General features: G+C 38.6%; 1 protein-coding gene across 1 annotated transcript in view; it reads right to left on the bottom strand.

Moving 5' to 3' along the window:
• Positions 1–445: 445 nt before the first annotated feature.
• The window catches only part of kcnk9 (potassium channel, subfamily K, member 9), a 42,268-nt gene continuing 23,870 nt past the window's right edge, over positions 446–18,843 (bottom strand). The window contains exon 2 of the mRNA XM_015047808.1: positions 446–2,104. Coding sequence (XP_014903294.1) covers positions 1,221–2,104 — 884 coding nt within the window. The 3' untranslated portion in view covers positions 446–1,220. The remainder of the gene's footprint in view (positions 2,105–18,843) is intronic.

Below are 18,843 nucleotides of genomic sequence, written 5' to 3'. Positions count from 1 at the left end.
TTTGATGGATCAAATCCATAATTTGTTGCTGTGGTGTGAACTCAAATCAGACCTGAATTGATTCATATTTGATCCAGGAGAAAGTTTTTGGGGAGAAAAAGATCCAACTTGGGTTGTCTTTAACTCAGCAGTTTTTCTAGTTTTCATAACAAACAGCCAATAATAAACAGTCTCCAACTCAAACTTAGGTATTCATTTGAGCTAAACTAAACCAACATGCATGTTTTTGGACTTTGACTGGAAGTGGGAGTACATCATGCCAATCGATGCGTTCAAGGTGGGGACCTCTGGCACCTGCCAAGACCTGAAATCAAGGCTTTCAAGCTGTGAGCCAGTAGCCGATATGGTACTAAATATTCATTAAGATGATATGAAGGTCTGTGAAATAATAATAAAAAAATCAATTGTTCTGATGGGAAGAAACTAGAAAACTGCCAGTGTTGTGGTTGTTGTGGTTCCCTTTAGGTCACTATGTACATGAAAAGGCTACAGGTGAAGTTAAAGCTATTGAGTTTCAACCCAGTGTTTGTAGATCAGCAGGAAGTATCAATACCAGCAGTATGATCCTTTGATTCACACACAAAAGACACTTACACAGAAACCATGGGGGAAAAAAAAGACTAAAGAAGGTCACAAACCCATGGCACACTACTAAGTAAATGACATCCAAGTCACATGCTAATATTGGCAACAATATTTTGGCTTAACGTGAGGTGAAACCATCAGAGTAAATGATTGCTTATAGAAAATAATACCTGATGCTTTAGATCATTCTTGAATTCTCTGTCTGCAGCGAGGCAATGGGATAATACATAACAAATATCTCTTCAAGTTAAAGTGAAACAAGCAAACTCCCTTTGAAAAATAGCATTTCTCTCAGTGTGCATTCATCGAGTACATAACCAAAGTTCATGTATTCATTTTATTGTGTAAATCTGTAATAAGTAAGTTTGTAGTTTGTGTCACGTCTCTTTAAATTAAGCAATTCTTGAAAAAATAGACATCCATGCTTCATGCTTTGCATCCTGTTCGGGTCCAGTTTTGCTGTTCCGCCCAGTCTCTCTTATCCGTTCGCAGCAAGTACGTACAACCAAACTTGTGAAGTTGGGGGGCAGGGAGGTAAAAGGTGCTAAAATAAAAATCTTGGTGAAGAGCAGCATTGAAAATGTTTGACCTTGTGTATAAAACGTGACCACTCACTGTCCGGTGAGCGCCGAGTCTCAGATAGACTTCCTCCTCCTCATGAGCTGGTGATTGTCCGTGAAGCTGTGAAGGCCGGGAGAAACCGAACTGACGGGCGATGGGAGGAGGCTGTTCTTCAAGGTGCTGGGCGAGATCTCCTCGATCCTGTAGGAGACCGAGCGAAAGTACTGACTGGGGTTCAGCTGCGAGCCGAAGGAGTTCTGATGCGAAAAGGCACAACCCAGGCCTCCGATCCCACCGCTAGAACTGCCGTAGTCGTGTGAACGGTAGTGCATGCACGGGCACACCGACTGCAGGTCCGTCACCTCCGTCCTGTACGGCTCCCGTCGCCGCCGGCTCCTCTGCAGCGACTCGTCCTGGATGTGGATGATCATGCTGTTGCGGTTGCCGGCGAGTGAGGCACGTTCCTCGGCGTCCCGCCGCTCGTCCTCACTGTTCATAGTCAGGAAGCGGAGCACCACCAGGTTGAGGAACGCTCCGATGACCGTCAGGCCCACCAGGATGTACATGAAGCTAAAGGCCACATACAGGGGCTTCTTCTGGAGGGCCCGGTTCTTTTGAAGGGCCACGAAGTCTCCGAAGCCTATTGTCGTTAGCGTGATGAAACAGTAATAGTACGACTGGAAGAAGCTCCAGTCCTCATAGTGGGAGAACGCGGCAGCGCCGATGCACAGCGTGCCGATGCAGGAGAAAAATCCCACTGTCACCATGTTCTCCATGGACACGTCCGTGATGCGCATTCCGCAGCACTTCTTGATGCGTTTCAGGAGGTACTTGACGAACGTGTTCATCCTCTCGCCCAGGCTCTGGAACATGACGAGGGTCAAAGGGATTCCGAGGACAGCGTAAAACATGCAGAAGGCCTTCCCTGCATCAGTCCCAGGCGCTGCATGCCCATAGCCTGAGGACAACAATAAAAAATAACGAGAAAAATTAGCAATGCAAACAGAGTTAACTTGCTGCACCTTGCTAAGGTATTTATAACCCTTTGGAGAACCACAGATGCTTTCAGGATTTTCCATGACCGACCAATGGAAACAGAAAACACACAACAAGGAAAAGAAAACATGGCTTTCAACTTTCTACGCCTAGAAAGTAGAAGTAAAGTTGAACCACTGTGTGGACTTTATGTCAGAGGTCAAAAATTCCCTGGTCCAGAAAACCACAGGGAGGCAGCTAACTGCATGCCAAATGGGCAAAATAGCAAACCCAGCTGATGAAAAACTGGCAATGAGCAAAAATCAAGGAGAGATTGACATCCACTGTCAGTTCACAGGAATTTCATTTCTTTCCATTTGGGAAAAATGTGACAGTCAAATGAATGGGATTTCTCACCCAAATGGTTACTGGCCCCCAATCCTAATCCTAACCTGTAACCCTCGTTTCTTTTTTTAAACACATAAAGACCTAAAACCTCAAATGTTTTTACCCTTCAATAAAACCACATACAGAGTCACCAACTGCATTCTAAAATCACAGAGTCAGTACATAGAGTTGGTGGACATCCATTTACAAGTCTTGCAAAGGATTCTCAATTTATTTTGATTTTGACTTTGACTGGACCATTTTTACCCCATTAAATTTACTTTGACATAAATGAATCCATTGCGATTCCATTATAACAGCATTATGTAGTCACCACCGTGTTTCACAGTGGAGACGGGATGTTCAAGGTGATATGCAGAGTTACTGTGGTTACATGTTGCAAGTTGGCGACAAAGTGTAAGTCTGTTCTCATGTAACCAGAGCATCTTTATCAACATGAATGCTGTGGAGCTTATTTTCAATGGTGGCTTTCTTGTCACCAGGTTTACAGAATGCCCAACTACTGTAACAGTTGTCCAGTGAACAGATATTTCCACCTGAGCTGAGTTTTCTGCAAAGTTTTGATTTTGGGGATGCTTTATTAAACAATCCATAATGACAAATTCAAAGTTTAGGAAAATATTTCACAACCTCACTCTGTTTCTCCTCCATCAAATCAGTCAAAATCACTTAAGTTCATTTAAGTTTGAATTATACACAGCTGTATGTTAACAACTAAACTGGTGACTTATGAAGGTAACCGGTTACACCTGGATATGTTTTAGTGCAGTGGTTCTTAACCTTTGTTCGATTGAACCCCAGGGGTTCGATCAAACCCAGGTTAAGAACCACTGTTTTAGTGGTTTCATAGTAAAGGAGGCTGAACAGATTTTTACCAAAAAGTTAAAAAGTGTGTGAAAAAAAGTTTGAAAACCATATTATGCTCTACTTTCTGCTGGTTTATCACAAAATCCAAGTAAAACACAGTGAAGTTGTGGTCACAATGTGACAAAATGCTAAGAATTCAAGGGATTTGAATCTTTTTTTTTTCTGGTTTTGAAGCTGCAGTCACCTCTACTTTACTTTCTGACCCCAAATCAGCTTTTGTTTACAAACAGGACCATAAAGAAAATCTCAGTAAGTCTGTGAGCGCTGCCAGGTGAGGTATTGAATAAGGTGGCCGCCACAGAAATGTTCCTGCTCATTAATCTTATTTGGGGCCCAACATTAAAGTGAAGGGGTGTCCCATTAGTCAGAAGTTTCCGGTGAGGCAGAGGAGTTTGGAGCAGGGATTGGGAAAGAGTCATAGAGGGAACGCCAGTAAAGCTTTTAGCTTAATTAGACTTTATATTTAGACCTCAAGCTGCTGACTCACACGCAATACTTTGGAAAACCAACCTGTGGGGTTAACAATGGAACTCATTCACTATGTTTTGATTCAATTTTGGAAACACAAGTGATTCTGTGCGTATCTCATCTTATGTACAAAGTCACTTGAGAGATTGCAGCATGAATAAGAGCTACGGTTCTTAAGCAGTCATATCGATCATCTCTCTTTACGGAGCACTGTTGGTGCCGATGTTAAAACTCAAGTCGAAGCCAAGAAACGCCACCTGTCAGTTGGCGGATCGTCGCTCCATGAAAGCACTCTCTGTGACAGACGTCAGATTTTTTTGGGAAAACAGCGAGGCAATATTAGGAAACATATTTATTTAAATGTCTTGAATAAGATCTGTGGTTTGTGCTCTCAAATATTGATTCCGTTTTTTCCCCATCGGGCCTTCTGCCCACTCGTGTATCTGCTAGTTATGCTCTTTCAAAAGAGAGAGCTGGACCAGGAACGGCTTCGCTTAATTCATGTTTGCATGCGCATTGCAGATTAATGAAGCCGAATATGCTGTTTGAACTATTTCTTAAAACATTTCCAAAGTAGATGCATCTGACAAGCTAAGCTACTGCTTTACTGAGACATCTTACAGCTGTTAAAATGTGAACAATAATCTGTCTAAGACAAGTAAAAAGAGGCTGGATTTCAGTAGCTAGTGTCACTATAAAAATATTCATCCCTTTGGATGTCCAACCCACTGTGATTTTATATTTCTCCTTAACACAACAAATTCCATCATTTTAAGGTAAGCCGCTGAAGAAAAGCAGGTGAGATGCCAGGCATGCTAACCAATCCAAATCAAGGTTTTCAGCAGGACACGGAAGCTGTTTAAATAACATTTATCAAAGTTTATAAAGACCAAATTTGCATTGGAAAATCAATATTGAGTATTAATCCAAAGATGCTACAATGTAAAGTTGCTAATATGTTTATGAAGCGCTGCGTTTTTTTAAATGACCCAGTTTGCATTAACAGTTCATTATTTCATGCTACACAGCCAGGTTGAAGCAGGAATAAAACTTTGATACCATCAGACAAATGTAAACCAACAGGACAGGTTTTTTTTTTTTTTGCCGGAAAGGGACAATTATCCTTACTGACCGTATCTCAGGCCAAACTTTGGAACTAAAGAAGCCGCTTAATTCACTGTCCAATCTGCTGCACAGATCTGGTGCTGGTTTACCACTCAGAGCGCAAATGAAAATGGAAAAAACCTTATCTACATGACAAAACACGTCAATACGAAGCCCAAGGTAATCAGGCCTGTTGCTGTTTGCACCAAACCTGATTAAAGGAACGCTTTCCATTCTCTCTTCCAGAAATCATACAGTTTTGTTGTTACTGTGAAACTATTATTATATGAAACTAAACTCAATAAAATAAAAATCAATAAAGACAGCATGGCTGAGGAAAGGGGAAGTCCTGTAAATAAAAACTCTGCGGCTCCAGCTAACTCAAATTGTACTTCAGATTTTTACAACTAACTCAGAGCTCATTTATTTAGATGCATTTTTCTCCAGACAATATCTACACTAGATTGTATATTTTCAACTTTACTTTGAAACTTAAAAATGTTTTAGATGTTATAAATTCTATTTAGAGGTGGGGGTAGGCAATTATTTTAATGTTTATTGTCTATTGTGATAATGTTATTATGAGAATTTTGATTTATGGTTGTAAATAAATTCCAATTAATGATATTTAAAACAGCCCCAAACTGTCCGCATTGTTAGCTTCACTATGGTCTCCTCGGTTTTTTCATTCAGGTCATTAATGAATTTGAAAATATGATTAAATGCAGTTACTGTCTGCATTTCAGTGACAAGTCACAGGTATTTTCTTCTGTGACCGCTGTGTGTACCATTTTTTTTCAAGAGCGGTATTTGTGTTATTCACTGACAGCCATGGAATTACATAAAATAAAAGTAATAAACAGTTATTTTCGTCACTTTTATTGTCATCACATTAGTTCCACAAAACTTTGTGTTAACATTTAAAGTCCATATTTCCAAGCTCTATTTAGAGATAACTAAACTTTCACTTTTAAACACTTTTAACCTGTAAATCTGGAAATAACCCACATAAAGATGAGAACAGTATGTTTTTGTAAACTAAAAACAAAAAAAAGAGAGAAAATCTGCACAGAACTACAGAAATTGATGTAGTAGGTCTGCCGGGCCCATGGGTGGCGCTGTAGCCCACCAGAAAATGAAGCAATAAACACTAAATGGTGCCATGTTTGCTAAATCATCTCTGTGGACAGGATATGAGATTATCATTTCAATGTATTTTAGTCCAAATAGATGCTCAGAGGAAATGTTCCTCTGTTTTTTAATGACCGTCTGGAACATTAGTCAAACACAACAACAGCACATTTCCCCAACATAAACAGAAAAAAAGATCAAATCAGGAAAAATATCATGAAAATAATAGTACTGCAGATTGGGGAACGGGAATAATGTCTCTGAAGAATCAAACTATGATAAATACTCAGGAGTTGTGAAGTCATTCTGTACAAACGTCATCATGCCTCTTCCTAAAATTCGTCAAATTTCAAACATGCTCTTGAACTGAGTAAGGTATTTATCACACATTGACTTTTTTCATTGTTTTCCTCCTTGGCAGCACATAATTTCAATCTTTCACATTGAAAGATTGAGTTGAAAACACAATTCATATTTGGTGAGCCATATTGTTTCTTTACTTTAGAAGAGATTCTGTCACATTAAGGATAGATTTTGTTTTTCTTTGTCAAACCATCAATTCAAGATACATTCTTTTGAAGCATGTTGAATAAATAACATGCTGCACAGGGAGAGTGTCTTAAACAATGTGATCTACTGCTCCACTAACAGAACACAGCGAGGATATTGACCTGCACTGGTACAAGACAAATAAATATGATGGAGCTTTATATTGGCAGAGCTGCACAGAGAAATCGACAGGTGAACGTAGGATTTCCAGCATGATTCGTCCTGACAGGCGTCCGGCTGGACACTGAGAATCAGCAAATACACCACAGCAGAGAGCTAGCAGCTGAAAACAACTCTAGTCAGGACAGATGCTGCTAGAGTGAAGAAGTCTCTGTGTTAGCTACTTTCAGTCTGAGAAGGTATTTAATGTAACTTTATTTTCTACATGTACAGATATCCATGGAGCTCATTCAGGCTGCCACAAACCAAGAGAGAGCAGACCAGGAGATAACAGAAAAGCTGAACAGTTGCAACAAAATTGCCACATCTTTTTGAGTTTTTAAGTTTGTATTTAAAGAAACATAATAGAGTTGGAAATGCTGGCATCCTGTTGAAAATATCCAGGTTAGTGTTAGCTATGCTAACAAATCATAAAAGTTGATAAAGACGCTTTAAAAGTCAACTCCTTAAATATGCAGTAAATACATTTTATTGTTGAAATTGTCACAATGTTGACAGTTTAAAATGAGACAGATAATCTGTGAAAAAAGAAATTGAGCTCCACTGCCGTCTCCCCGTGCTAACCACCAGAAACAACCAATCAGAGGCAGGAGGAGGGTCTTAGAGCTGTCAAACAACCTCTGTGTGGAGTTGCTCATCCTGCTCTCCGCTTCCCCCACTTTATCTCTGCTATGGTGCGGCTTCTTCCTGATAGCAGAATGCTAAGGCTAGTCAGCAAAGCCACCGGTTTTCCCTTAACGGTAAATTGTTTCTCTGTCACAGTATGTAGAAGACTGCATCAAACCTAGCAATAAGGTCATCGACACCAGGCAACGACGTGGTTGCTAGGTGTGGTTCCTCACTGAGATGAGGACTGAGGAAATTTCTGTCATTTCCTCAGTCAGCACCTGAATGAATCCCTCTGAAACCAACGCTGCTTGGTAGGAATTTTTAGGCTAAGGTGGGAATGCTCTGGGAGGACTCTGAGAATCTTTGTGAATGCTGGCATTGGTCTTTCCAATCTGTGACAACCTTAAAAGTCACGTGAAATAATGCTGAATTCTACCTCTGCTTCTTCTTAGATTGTCCTCTAATTCAGGCATTAGCAGAGGGAATCTACAGAGATAACATCAATATGCAAAGGGTGTCGTAAAAAAGGCTTTTAGCATCAAATAAGGCAGATTATACTCCCATTTAGGTACATATTTGTATAACCATCTCTCCTTCCATCTTTCCATCATAATCTAAAAGAGCAAGTTAATCTATATATATTTTTTCTTATTGCATTAATTTCTTCTTGGCGAGTAATTAGAATGTAATGAATTACAGCCGCAGCTGTGACAAGATGAAAGCTTTTATTTTATTTGCAGCGCCGCTCTGCGCAGACAGATTACCCCAGGTCTAATCAGCAGCTCATCTTTAAGCATTGCCTTTCCCACTCCAGGACATTATACCAACTGATTTTTGGTCATTTTGAGCTTTCCCAGAACAGGCCTCCGCCGCTGCAATCACATCAGAGCATATTGGGTGATTATTCAACAAGCCGCTATGAGAACGACCATGAAGCTGCGTCTAACACGCCGCAGTTTGGTCGGGATTTTTGAAGCTGTGTACTTCTGGCAGCATTTTAAGGTCAGAAGTCGTTACCTGTATCTGATGAGACCCAGGCAGGAAGTCATAAATGGGCAATGAAAAAAAAAAAAAGAAAAAAAAAAAGGGAGAGTTCCTTACATCGCCAATACGATAAACACGAGATCATTGCCTGGGAAGTTCATGGACACTCACATGACCTGTAGCCTACCTTTTGAATGTCATTCCAGGTGACATTTATGGCATCGAACAATGTCATCTTGGGTGCCACCTACCACTGATCTAATTCACTGAGAGAAAAACGTTCATGAAAAGCTTTTCGGTCGTTATCCTGTAAAAGCTGGTGAGTTCGGACACATTATACACCTCCGGTCACCGGAGAAGTAGATTATGGGAGAAAACTACAAGTCTCAAAGTGGTGTAAACTGTGCCACCTCTTTGGAGTATTCCTTTGATGTCATTGATGGGATGTGTTGTTCCTGCCTCGGCGCTGAACTGTGTAATCTGTTTGCCCGGTTATAATGCCTCTATTATCTCCTGTTGTCTTGGGAACAGACATATTTGCTGCTCCACGCGGAGCCCCGCCATGCACAGGTGCTTCTGCGCTCATGTGTGCACAGGTGAATGCTGGTGTTTGTGGAGGGCAGCTGAAAGGGAATAATACTCCCTGGCGGATGATGAAAAGCGCAAGACGAAGCCTCTGACTCAAGACGCATCCTTGGGGAAACAAAAAAAAACTGCAAAATCAGAAAGAGACCAAGAAAGATGTGAAATATTCTCTATTTGAAGCCTCCAACAAGCAAGATGTGCTTATTGGCTTAAAAAAAAAGTCTTAGCAGTTAGAACCACAAAGTGACTCTGCAATAAAAAATGGCTTATAAATTATTAATTGTGTTAAATTAAGCTCTCCTATAATTCAGTAGAAAACAGAGTCTGTGGCAGAGTGACTGATAAGATACAAATGTTTTCCTGTGAGAATAACACAAGTGGATAACAGAAGCCAGCGTCAGAGGGTCATTTTAAATTTTAATGAACATTTTACACTGGAACTGGGAAATAGTTAAATATCCAAACTAAATATACAAAAATTATAGAAACAACAAATAAACAACAACAAATGAAGTTGCAAAAGAACAACAGTCCTTCAAAAAAAGGGCTGGTTGAGACCACTAAGGCTAAAGACCAGTGTTTGGTCGAAAGAGAGAGAAAAAGAAAAACAATGGAAATTATTGCACTGATTTTAATTTATCATGCAATTAATTGATTTACTGTTTATTGTGACAGGCCTAGCTGCTACTGGCAAAAACCACAAAGAAGATGACAGGAAGTCGCAGGAGGATGATGGTTTGTTTGCATTTTTTTCTGACAATGTTCAGCTGGCTCCACCAGAGCTCTCACAGCATCACAGTTCATAAAAAGTTGTGTCAATCCAACGTGTTGAATCCATAATTCTTCTGTAAGACTGCAGATTACAATTTTCCTAAAAGGCCGCATAAGTAGCCACTCCCAACTATGCGAGGCTTTTCGCTCCAACGCCTGAAAAAGACGCCAAAGGAATGGCTAATAGATGATGAGCCATGACTGAATTATGGATATATTTAATGTAACTCTTTACATCCGTCAGAGCCATGATTTTAATAACTCATCTCATGAACAAGCTTATTGACTTGTGATGATTTTATTTCCTACCTAATGGAAACACAGCAACTACATAAACGTGTTGTTTCGAAATCAGGAGAATATCAACAAAGATTTACTCATGTTTGTAATGGAAACGTAGCCGGTGAAAACGTACCCGTTTAGCTGTTTCTCTTCCAAATGAAGCCGCTAAAGGCGATACTTATGCAATTAACCCAACTTTTTTGTTCAACATAGAAATTCCTCCTGAATCTGGATTCTGTTTGTTTTTGTTTTTTTGTCTTTCTACTCTGTCTTCTCAGGGCCCCATTTGGTTGCAGCAGATGACTGCTCACGCTGAGCCAGTCGCTACATGCATGCTCAGAATGACTGATAGCTGTAAAGTCAGTGACTCTCCGCAATCTGCTAAATTTGTTTCGACAACAGACTTTTTCTCAGTTGACATAATAAACTGATCTTCAGTGCTTCGTTTTATCACCAAGATTAAAATGGAATGTGTCCAATTTGAATCAGACTGTGTGCTCGGTTTAAACTGTTTATGTATTTCAGTAAATAAATTGGATCCGTTTGTCTCGTAAAGCGCCTCGAGGCGATGTTTATTTTGATTTGGCTTTATATTAAAAACTGAATTGAACTGAATGCTTTAAGCAAGTTTATTGTGTCAGCGTGCATCTGCTTAACTGTTATAACAAACCCAAGTGGGAAGTGTAATAATTCATCCACACAGCGGCAGACCCTGAAAATAGTGTGACCGTCATTTGAAGTAGGAGGAGGTACAATCTGTTGCTTTACAAACTTTTAATGTGACAATTTGGATTTGTTAAATGAGTGTTGCATCTCTCAGCAAAAGACAAAAAAAAAACATATATATATATTAAACAAGTAAACAAATTTGTAATTCACTACATTTATGTCTGTGTTAAAAAAAAAAAGTTTTAAGTCAATTCAGCGCCTTTTCTCTGTACCTGATCATATTGGCTGATGCCTCACCTCAGATATCATCATATCATAAAATGGATCAATATCTCTAAGGAATCTTTGTGGCACTCTGTTGAATCTATGGCATGAAGGATTAATACAATTCTGAAGACATAAAGGAGATTCACCTCAAGGTTTTCCTATTAAAGTGGCTTGATTATTTTTGGTTCAGTCTGCCAGGTTGTAGAGAACTCACACTCTCCAGTAGCTTTTCATAGTTTAATCTAAGTGGTCCTCTAATGCTTGAGCATTTGTGAATTACATTATAAATTGCATGACTCATCAGCCTTTGTTTGGCTTTACTCCACTTTACTATGACTTATTTTGAATGGCTGCCCACATCCACAGTGTGAGCTCCATAGGTCTGTGCAAGACTGACTCATTGTTGCTCCAATTTAAAACTGACACAGCAAGTAACCTAAATCCAGTTTTTTTTTTTTTATTTATTTATTCATTCTCTAGTTAGATAATCAACATTACATATCTTCTGCAGTACAAAACAAATGGAGCCACATAAAACGAACTGACAGACCCAGAAGAGTACACATTTATTTGTGATTAGCACAAATATGACGAAATCTGATTCTTTCATTGTAACTGTATCTCTACCATTCCTGAGATACAGTTCCTAATATGCTAAAAATTCCAATTAATCTAAAAATATGGATCTTCATTATAAAGTTCAGTAACAATGGAAAAGTTAATGCATATAAATGAGCAAGAAAATGTGAAACACTATTTCTGGTGGGGAATAAGTTATAACACTCACTTAAAATTGTTAAATCACACATACTCACATGGTTTCTGGTGCACCATTAGAACACCACTGCCCAGTATTTGGAAAGAGGATCATGTCATTGTCATAACCTCAGACATTTAGTTTGTTGTGCTGTTGACATGAGAGTGAACACCATGGTTTAGAAATAGCCAGGCTTGTACATAGTTAACCCTAAACATAACCCCCAACTCACAAGAGCACTTCTCCTCGTGAGAAACAAGCTTTGGTCCCCACAACTTGAGTATGAAAGTATGTGTTATGAAAATAGCCCTTACAATGTACTTACCCCAAGTAAAATCCAGTTCAACCAGTAGCCTTCAAAGGTGCAGCATCATGAAGACTTATGAATACGACAAACAATATAAGGATAAAGTTAGAAAATCTCTTAGAGGCACCTTTGAGTCAATGAAAACTAAAAAATAGAGCTGCCCAAAGTCGGTCCTCGAGGGCCGGCATCCTGCATGCTTTAGTTTCCTTCCTGGTGGTAGAAATAACCTTCTCAGCATGTCAGTGTTGTTCATAGCCCTTCTAATTAGCCATCATTGGATCCAGGTGCATTAAACCAGGGAGAGAACTAAAGCATGCAGGATGCTGGTACTCGAGGACCGACTTTGGACACCACTGACCTAGAATGAAACACTGGGGAAGGAAAGCATTCAAGAGGCTCATGGTAGCTCAGAAGGAACTGGAGAGATCCATAGTTTAGGTGGGATAATCCATTACCAGGACAACTATTGGTTGCTCACTAGAAATCTTTGTGGAAGAGTGGTAAGAAGAAAGGCATTGGCTGACTTGTTTTCAAGTTGCCATAAGCTAGCAAAAGCAATGTCTCAAAGGAACCAAAGCATCCCACCTTCTTTTACCCATCCTGTGCATGTGTGCATTGGTTGATGTTGTAGAAAAAAAAGTCCAAAACAAATTACATGAGAACAGAAGTAATACTTGTGGTAACTGGGAAAGTAATTATGGAGTGAAAATGATAGAAAAAGGAATGAATTAAACCAAAACACGAATCATTTGATCCTCTAAGCACACCACTTAACAAACATACCATTATACCAGTAAATCAATTCTCCCCGTAGTCTTCATTTATTTTCTGGTTGCACAAACATGCATCATCCATAATTCATAACACTATCAAGGTAGTCCCTCATTAGCAGCCATGCATAGGCTGGGAAGTTGCTCTAGTGTTGAGCAGTTTCCTTAGCCAACGCCTTTGGCTTGTTTGATCCGCGGGTTAATCGGCTTCAAATTGTGCCAGCGGCCCCTGGCGGCATTAATTGCCACAGGTCTGGGCATTTTAATGAAGGTCTGGAAGCACAGAGGTGTTTTGTTTCGCTCTCTACCTGAACCTTTATCATCAGTAAGATCTTAATGCGGCAGCACTTAGACAATATTTTATTATCTATGTTTTCCTGCAAATTTTACATGTTATAGTACAATAATGGTTATTGAGTTCCAACAGCTAGTCATCTTAACTCTTTTGTTAAAGGAAAAATGTCAAATGGGCCAGTCTACGCTGACAAATAAGGCAATTCCAACAATATAAAACATGCCTGGCAGCAGGTTTAAAAAGATCACATTTACATATTAAGTGCCTTATCCATTGCTTTTATTCTTAGACCTGAAGTCGGTGAATAGCATAGCAAAATGTCAGAGTAAGATAAAATCCACTGCAAACCTTCAAATTATCATTTCTTATATAATTTGCTTCATGAATGAGTGTTTTGCATCTCCAATTATGTCTTAGTTTTACATTTAAAAAAATGTGTTGCTGTGTGTTGTGAGTGTGAGGTCGTGTTGCTAAATGCTCCCTCTAGTGAAGAAAGTCTGATCTGGATGAAGGTAAACGCTTTGAGCTTGATGATCTTTAAAGACATTCTGGAGTGAGAAAAGAAGCAGTTCTTAGCTGTGATTCCATTACAAATGTACACAAAACATTGTCAATATTCTGCTAGAGTAAAAAAAAAACTGCAATTGTGTTGTTTACATTAAGTAAGAAACGCAACTACAATCACGTGAATTTGTTTCTTCACGTGATAAGTTGTTGAAAACAGGGTCCTGTTTTTTTTCTCCAGGGTTATGCCTGTTGCAATGTCTGGTTGTTGATCATGTGACTCGATGACGCAAAAAAAAAAAAAAAAAAAAAAAAAAAAAAAAGGGCTTTCATTGCAGTTTTGCAAAATAAACTAATTTCAATATGGCGGAAAAACCACCTCATGCTAGCACCAAAACTTTTATAAAAAAAACAAAGGGTTTCTTTTAAACTTTGCATGTTTCCATTAAGTGAATTTATTTGAAGATAGGCTGATTTTTTGACTGCATCAAAAGTGGTGTATTTCACAAAACTGCAGTAGAAAAACATTTCTCTGCGTCATACGAGTCCCATGATCAACAACCGGATGTTACTACTGGCAGAAAAGACAAAGAAGACAACAGGAAGTGGAAGGAGAGTGATGGTGCCACATGTATTTTTTAATGACTTATCACGTGAACAAACTTATCAAGGTGTTATTTTGATTGAGTTTCTCATTTAATGGCAACACCACAATTGCATTAGTGGAGTATCTACAAAGATTGTAATGGAAACAATGTGGCTAGAGATTCTGAAGAAACCAAACCGGTTTTTTAACATGTCTGGACTACATTTGACCATCTCTAGTTCAAAAACTGTAAAATGGACTGATGAAATCTGGACTGATAATAAAATGTAGCTTGAGATTCATGAAAATTTTATTTCATTTGTGAAAACACATTTGGATAGGATTTTCATTGTTTTCTGGGTGTTTTTTGTTTGTTTGTTTGTTTGTTTTTTACGTGAAGGCCATGTTAGAATTAGACAACAGGACGTTTTCTGGACGTCCTCCAGAAAACGTCCTGTGGTCCTGTGGTCCTGTGGTGTCCTGTTTCTGGGTCCTCACTAGGCACTCAGTGGTGACATGTCAAGCTTTTGTTATGAAAAATGTGCCTACATAATAATAAAATGGTGAATTTGTTGACGTCTTTCATAAGTCGATTATATTGACTTTTTTGGGGGGGCGGGGGGAGGGAAAGAAATAAAGAATTAATGACAAGCCGGCAAATGCTGAGTCGCAGGCAACAGGCTGTGCACTTCCTGCTTCTTGTCAAAGTAACAAGGTCCTCTCAATGTGCCAGGTTGTTTGCAGTCTCGTGCTGTGTGCAGCATAAAATCAATGTGGTTTGCAGAATGATGCAAAGAGGCCAATTATTCCCCCAACTCCTCTGGTACAATGACAATCATTTGCTATGCTGCCAAACAACAGTCCCACAATTATTTTTAAACCCAATTTTACCACCAGTAATGTCATGTGTTATCAAATAAATGAGAATGGAGACTGTGGTTCTATAAAAAGACAAATCACATGATAAAATCAGCAATGCAGTATAGAATTTAAGACCTAACAAAAACCTGGTTGAATTTTTTACAACCTAATGCTGCAGTTGCTTTTCTATGAACTTCCTCTTGGGAAGTATTTTCTCATCTGTAAGTTGCTTTGGATAAAAGCATCTGCAAAGTGCAGACACATTAATATACACGAATTAAAAAAAAAAAGAAAGGTTTTTAAGGTCACGGTTTGAAAACTAGAGGAATAAACACAATCAAATCCTTATGCATAGAACCATTTATTCTTTGTTTGCCAAGCAAAAAATGGGAAAACAGCTTGATTAAGAAACACAAATGGACGCTTACTGAATCAGCATTCAGCAAGGACGAGCCAGCCACATCCTGCTTTTAAAGAACGTGGAAGATTATAACCCCACCCCAAATCACTCATGGGATGGGTAGTGTCAATAAAAATGATGGTTTGATCCCAAGCAAACCGTTATCTCACTAGTTTAGTTCGCTGGACTCCTCCATTCCTATTTTTTTATTTTTTTTTAAAACATAAATGGCTAGTGTTGAAAGAGAAGATTAAAGATAAAGGACTAGATATGTTTAACTTTCATTAGCGCTTCTTAGTCAACAGGCTAATAAAGCTTAAAATGTTTAAAAGATAGCTATCTAGGCGAGTCCTGGCTAGACGTAGAACAGACACTACGCAACAACAAAGATATAAAGACATAACTTTTATCAGCTCAAACATAAAACATGTATGCCTTGGAAGCATTAATATCAGCTCCTCTTTGGTGGCATGGTGGGAATCTCTAAAAGTGACAGAAACCCAAATTTACAATTAATACACCGCAAAGTCCTACATAGAGTCACTATGTTTATTATTTTACTGCAGTATTTAGTTTTTTTCTTTCACTTAATGACATTGAGCAATATGTATTATGTTTGTCTCATTCCATAAACTATTGCATGAGAGCAGCAGCTTAAATCACTTGTGATTCTGTCTCCTCTATTTACCATGTGTTTAGTTATCTAGCTAAACACATACAACTAGCAATGTGTTTAGCTTCATATGTTTTGCTAGCTGTCTAACTAAACACATAGACAACTACCTATGTTAACTAGTTAAGCATATAGCTAGTTGTCTATGTGTTTAGCTATGTGTCTAGCTAAACACACTAGACAGTTTAGCTAGCTGTCTAGCTAAACACAGTCAGCAATTTTTTTAACTAGCTGTATGGCTAAACAAAGACAACTAGCTATGTTTTAAGCTAGGTGTCTAGTTAAATACATAGACGGCTAAACACATACACAACTAGTAATGTTTTTAGCTAGTTGTCTTCTACAATGACACTATGTGTACAAAGAGGATGTGGTAGAGTCAGTTTCTCATTGTGTCTTTCAATGCCATTGAAGTTAAACCAAGAGGGGAATTCTAATTGTAATCCAAAACAGATGAGAATGTGAAATAGCTGGCTATTCAAATAAATGCTTTATGTCTTCACTGTTAATAAATGCCACTTCCACATACTCTGCCGATTAACATTTCCAACACAGTGCACAACAGCACTGACTGACCAGTCAGCCAGGACCTGTTCAGATGGCTCCGATAGCCCTGGCATTATAATTTAGAGCGATAGCGCTCTAAAGTGGTGCTGTTGTTCACCAACAGAAAGTCATTGAATGCAGTTTTATTCAGAATGTCAGTTGTGTTTTGCTGCTCAAAGCTCTGGCTGAATTATTTATTTTTCCAATTTCTCGCTGTGTTTTCTTGCTTTCTTTGTTTGGGAGGTCTCTAAGCTAAGCTGCTGCAGACGGAGCCGGGGGATTCGCCCGCCGTTTTGGGGTGTTATAAAGCCTGTTTTAAATGTCCTCAGCAAAGTCTGACTGAACTGTCCACTTCTCTGTTTATCTTCCTACTACTTTTGACTGTGTAATATGCATTCAGTCAGACACACACACACACACACACACACACACACAGAGCTTCACAGACAGGACCCAGGGGCCAACCTATCCTCTGAAAACTACTAATCAACAATGAGTCACCCAGCAGCTTATCAGATACTCTTTTGTAACGCTGCTGTTCAGTTTTTATTTTTGTTTTTTTCGTCTTCTCAGGCACGTTGCTCCCTGGGACTAATTTCAGAGATAAAACACCCCGGGGTAGATAGGTATTAACAAGGATGACTCATGTTTCTGCAACCTTAAAGGCCGATCAAAACTCTGTGTTTCATTTGAAGGAATCTTTAGCTAATTTTCTCCTTATTAAATGCACACTGTGAAGAATCTTTGAAGCTTTACATTGAAAGACAAAGTGTCCTCCCCCAGCAGCCTCATCCCCATAGATGAGTAAATGCAGTTTGCTCCAAGACATGACGACACGCTTAGTGGGACAAATCTGGTAAAAAGCAACAGCTGTGCTTGGTTCAAAAACTTAATTAGCACTGAGTGAACAAATGACTAATACAAAACTGAATATGTTTTATTGTGTTATTAGTCTTGATTAAAGTTAGAGGTAAATTAAAAATTTCTTCTCTGGTAAAATTAGGGCAGAATTTGTTTATGGTGGGGCAACGTTGGCGAAAAAGGAATCAGATAGAGGAACTTTGAACTGGGCAAACCCAATGAACTGAGCGTTCACAGAAATGAGTTAAAAATATGACAGTGTCTTAATCTACCTTGCAAAAGGCTTTTAAAACCAGATGTGATTTTCACTTTCTTATAATATTACAATTATACACAACTACTGTCATGATCTTTAGGCATTTGTGTTCTGTGCTTTCTGTTTAGCATCATTCCTTTTTTATTTTTTTTGCACATAAAATTTTGCTGTATTAGTTTATTCTTCTGTGTTAGGTCTTTGTTGCTTTTTCATTTGTACATTTAGATAGATGGTTTCTAATACAACTTACTCCAACCTCTACAACGCCAGACATGACAACTGTTACCCTCATAGACCAAGCACTGACTAAGGCAAAAGTCAGTAAAACCCAAGGCTTTTGGTAGAGTTAAACTGCAAAACACAAGATCTTACTAAATTATTTTGGTCTACTTTCTTGTGCAAATATCTCAGTGCACTTAACAAGTCAAAACTAATTTACAAGCAATTTTTCAGCATAATATAAGAGCTTTTTGTAAGTCAATAATCCCTTAATATTCTTTAAAAAAATACTTGTTCCAGTGCCAGATTGTTTCACTTATGACAAGATCTTTTCTCCATGTTATAACTGAAATAATCTGCCAGGGGAACTAGCAAGTTTTCATTAGTAATTATTGACGTTAAATAAGCTTGTGTATCTTGCTTACTTATAAGTTTAGTTTTGTCTTGTTTCAAGTACACTAAGATATTTTTACAAGAAAGTATACTGAAAATACCCTGTGAGATTCTGTGTTTTTGCAGTGCAAGATTTCATGTTCAAGTTTAAATAATATTAACAATCAACTCTTGGTCAACTACAGTTTGCAGTGTTGCACAGGGACAAATTTATGTTTAGAAATTTTTGCACTTTAACCTTTATTTTCAGTAATTGGTAAAGCGAATCACTAAATCCTAAAAAATCCTAAAAAATAGAGAAGTTACACTTTAAAATTTGATTGACAATGTTTAGGGAAAGTTTGCATAAGGTCAAGAGCCAATATACTACCAATGTACCAAGTAGACCACTGCCAGAGTTTTGGAGGCAGACACAAGATG

Source organism: Poecilia latipinna, unplaced genomic scaffold (genome assembly GCF_001443285.1).
Source record: "Poecilia latipinna isolate Pla-1442-1.1 unplaced genomic scaffold, P_latipinna-1.0 Scaffold843, whole genome shotgun sequence".
NCBI lineage: Eukaryota > Metazoa > Chordata > Actinopteri > Cyprinodontiformes > Poeciliidae > Poecilia > Poecilia latipinna.
Note: the sequence above shows the minus strand (reverse complement) of the source record. Positions and strands in the feature narration are given on the sequence as shown.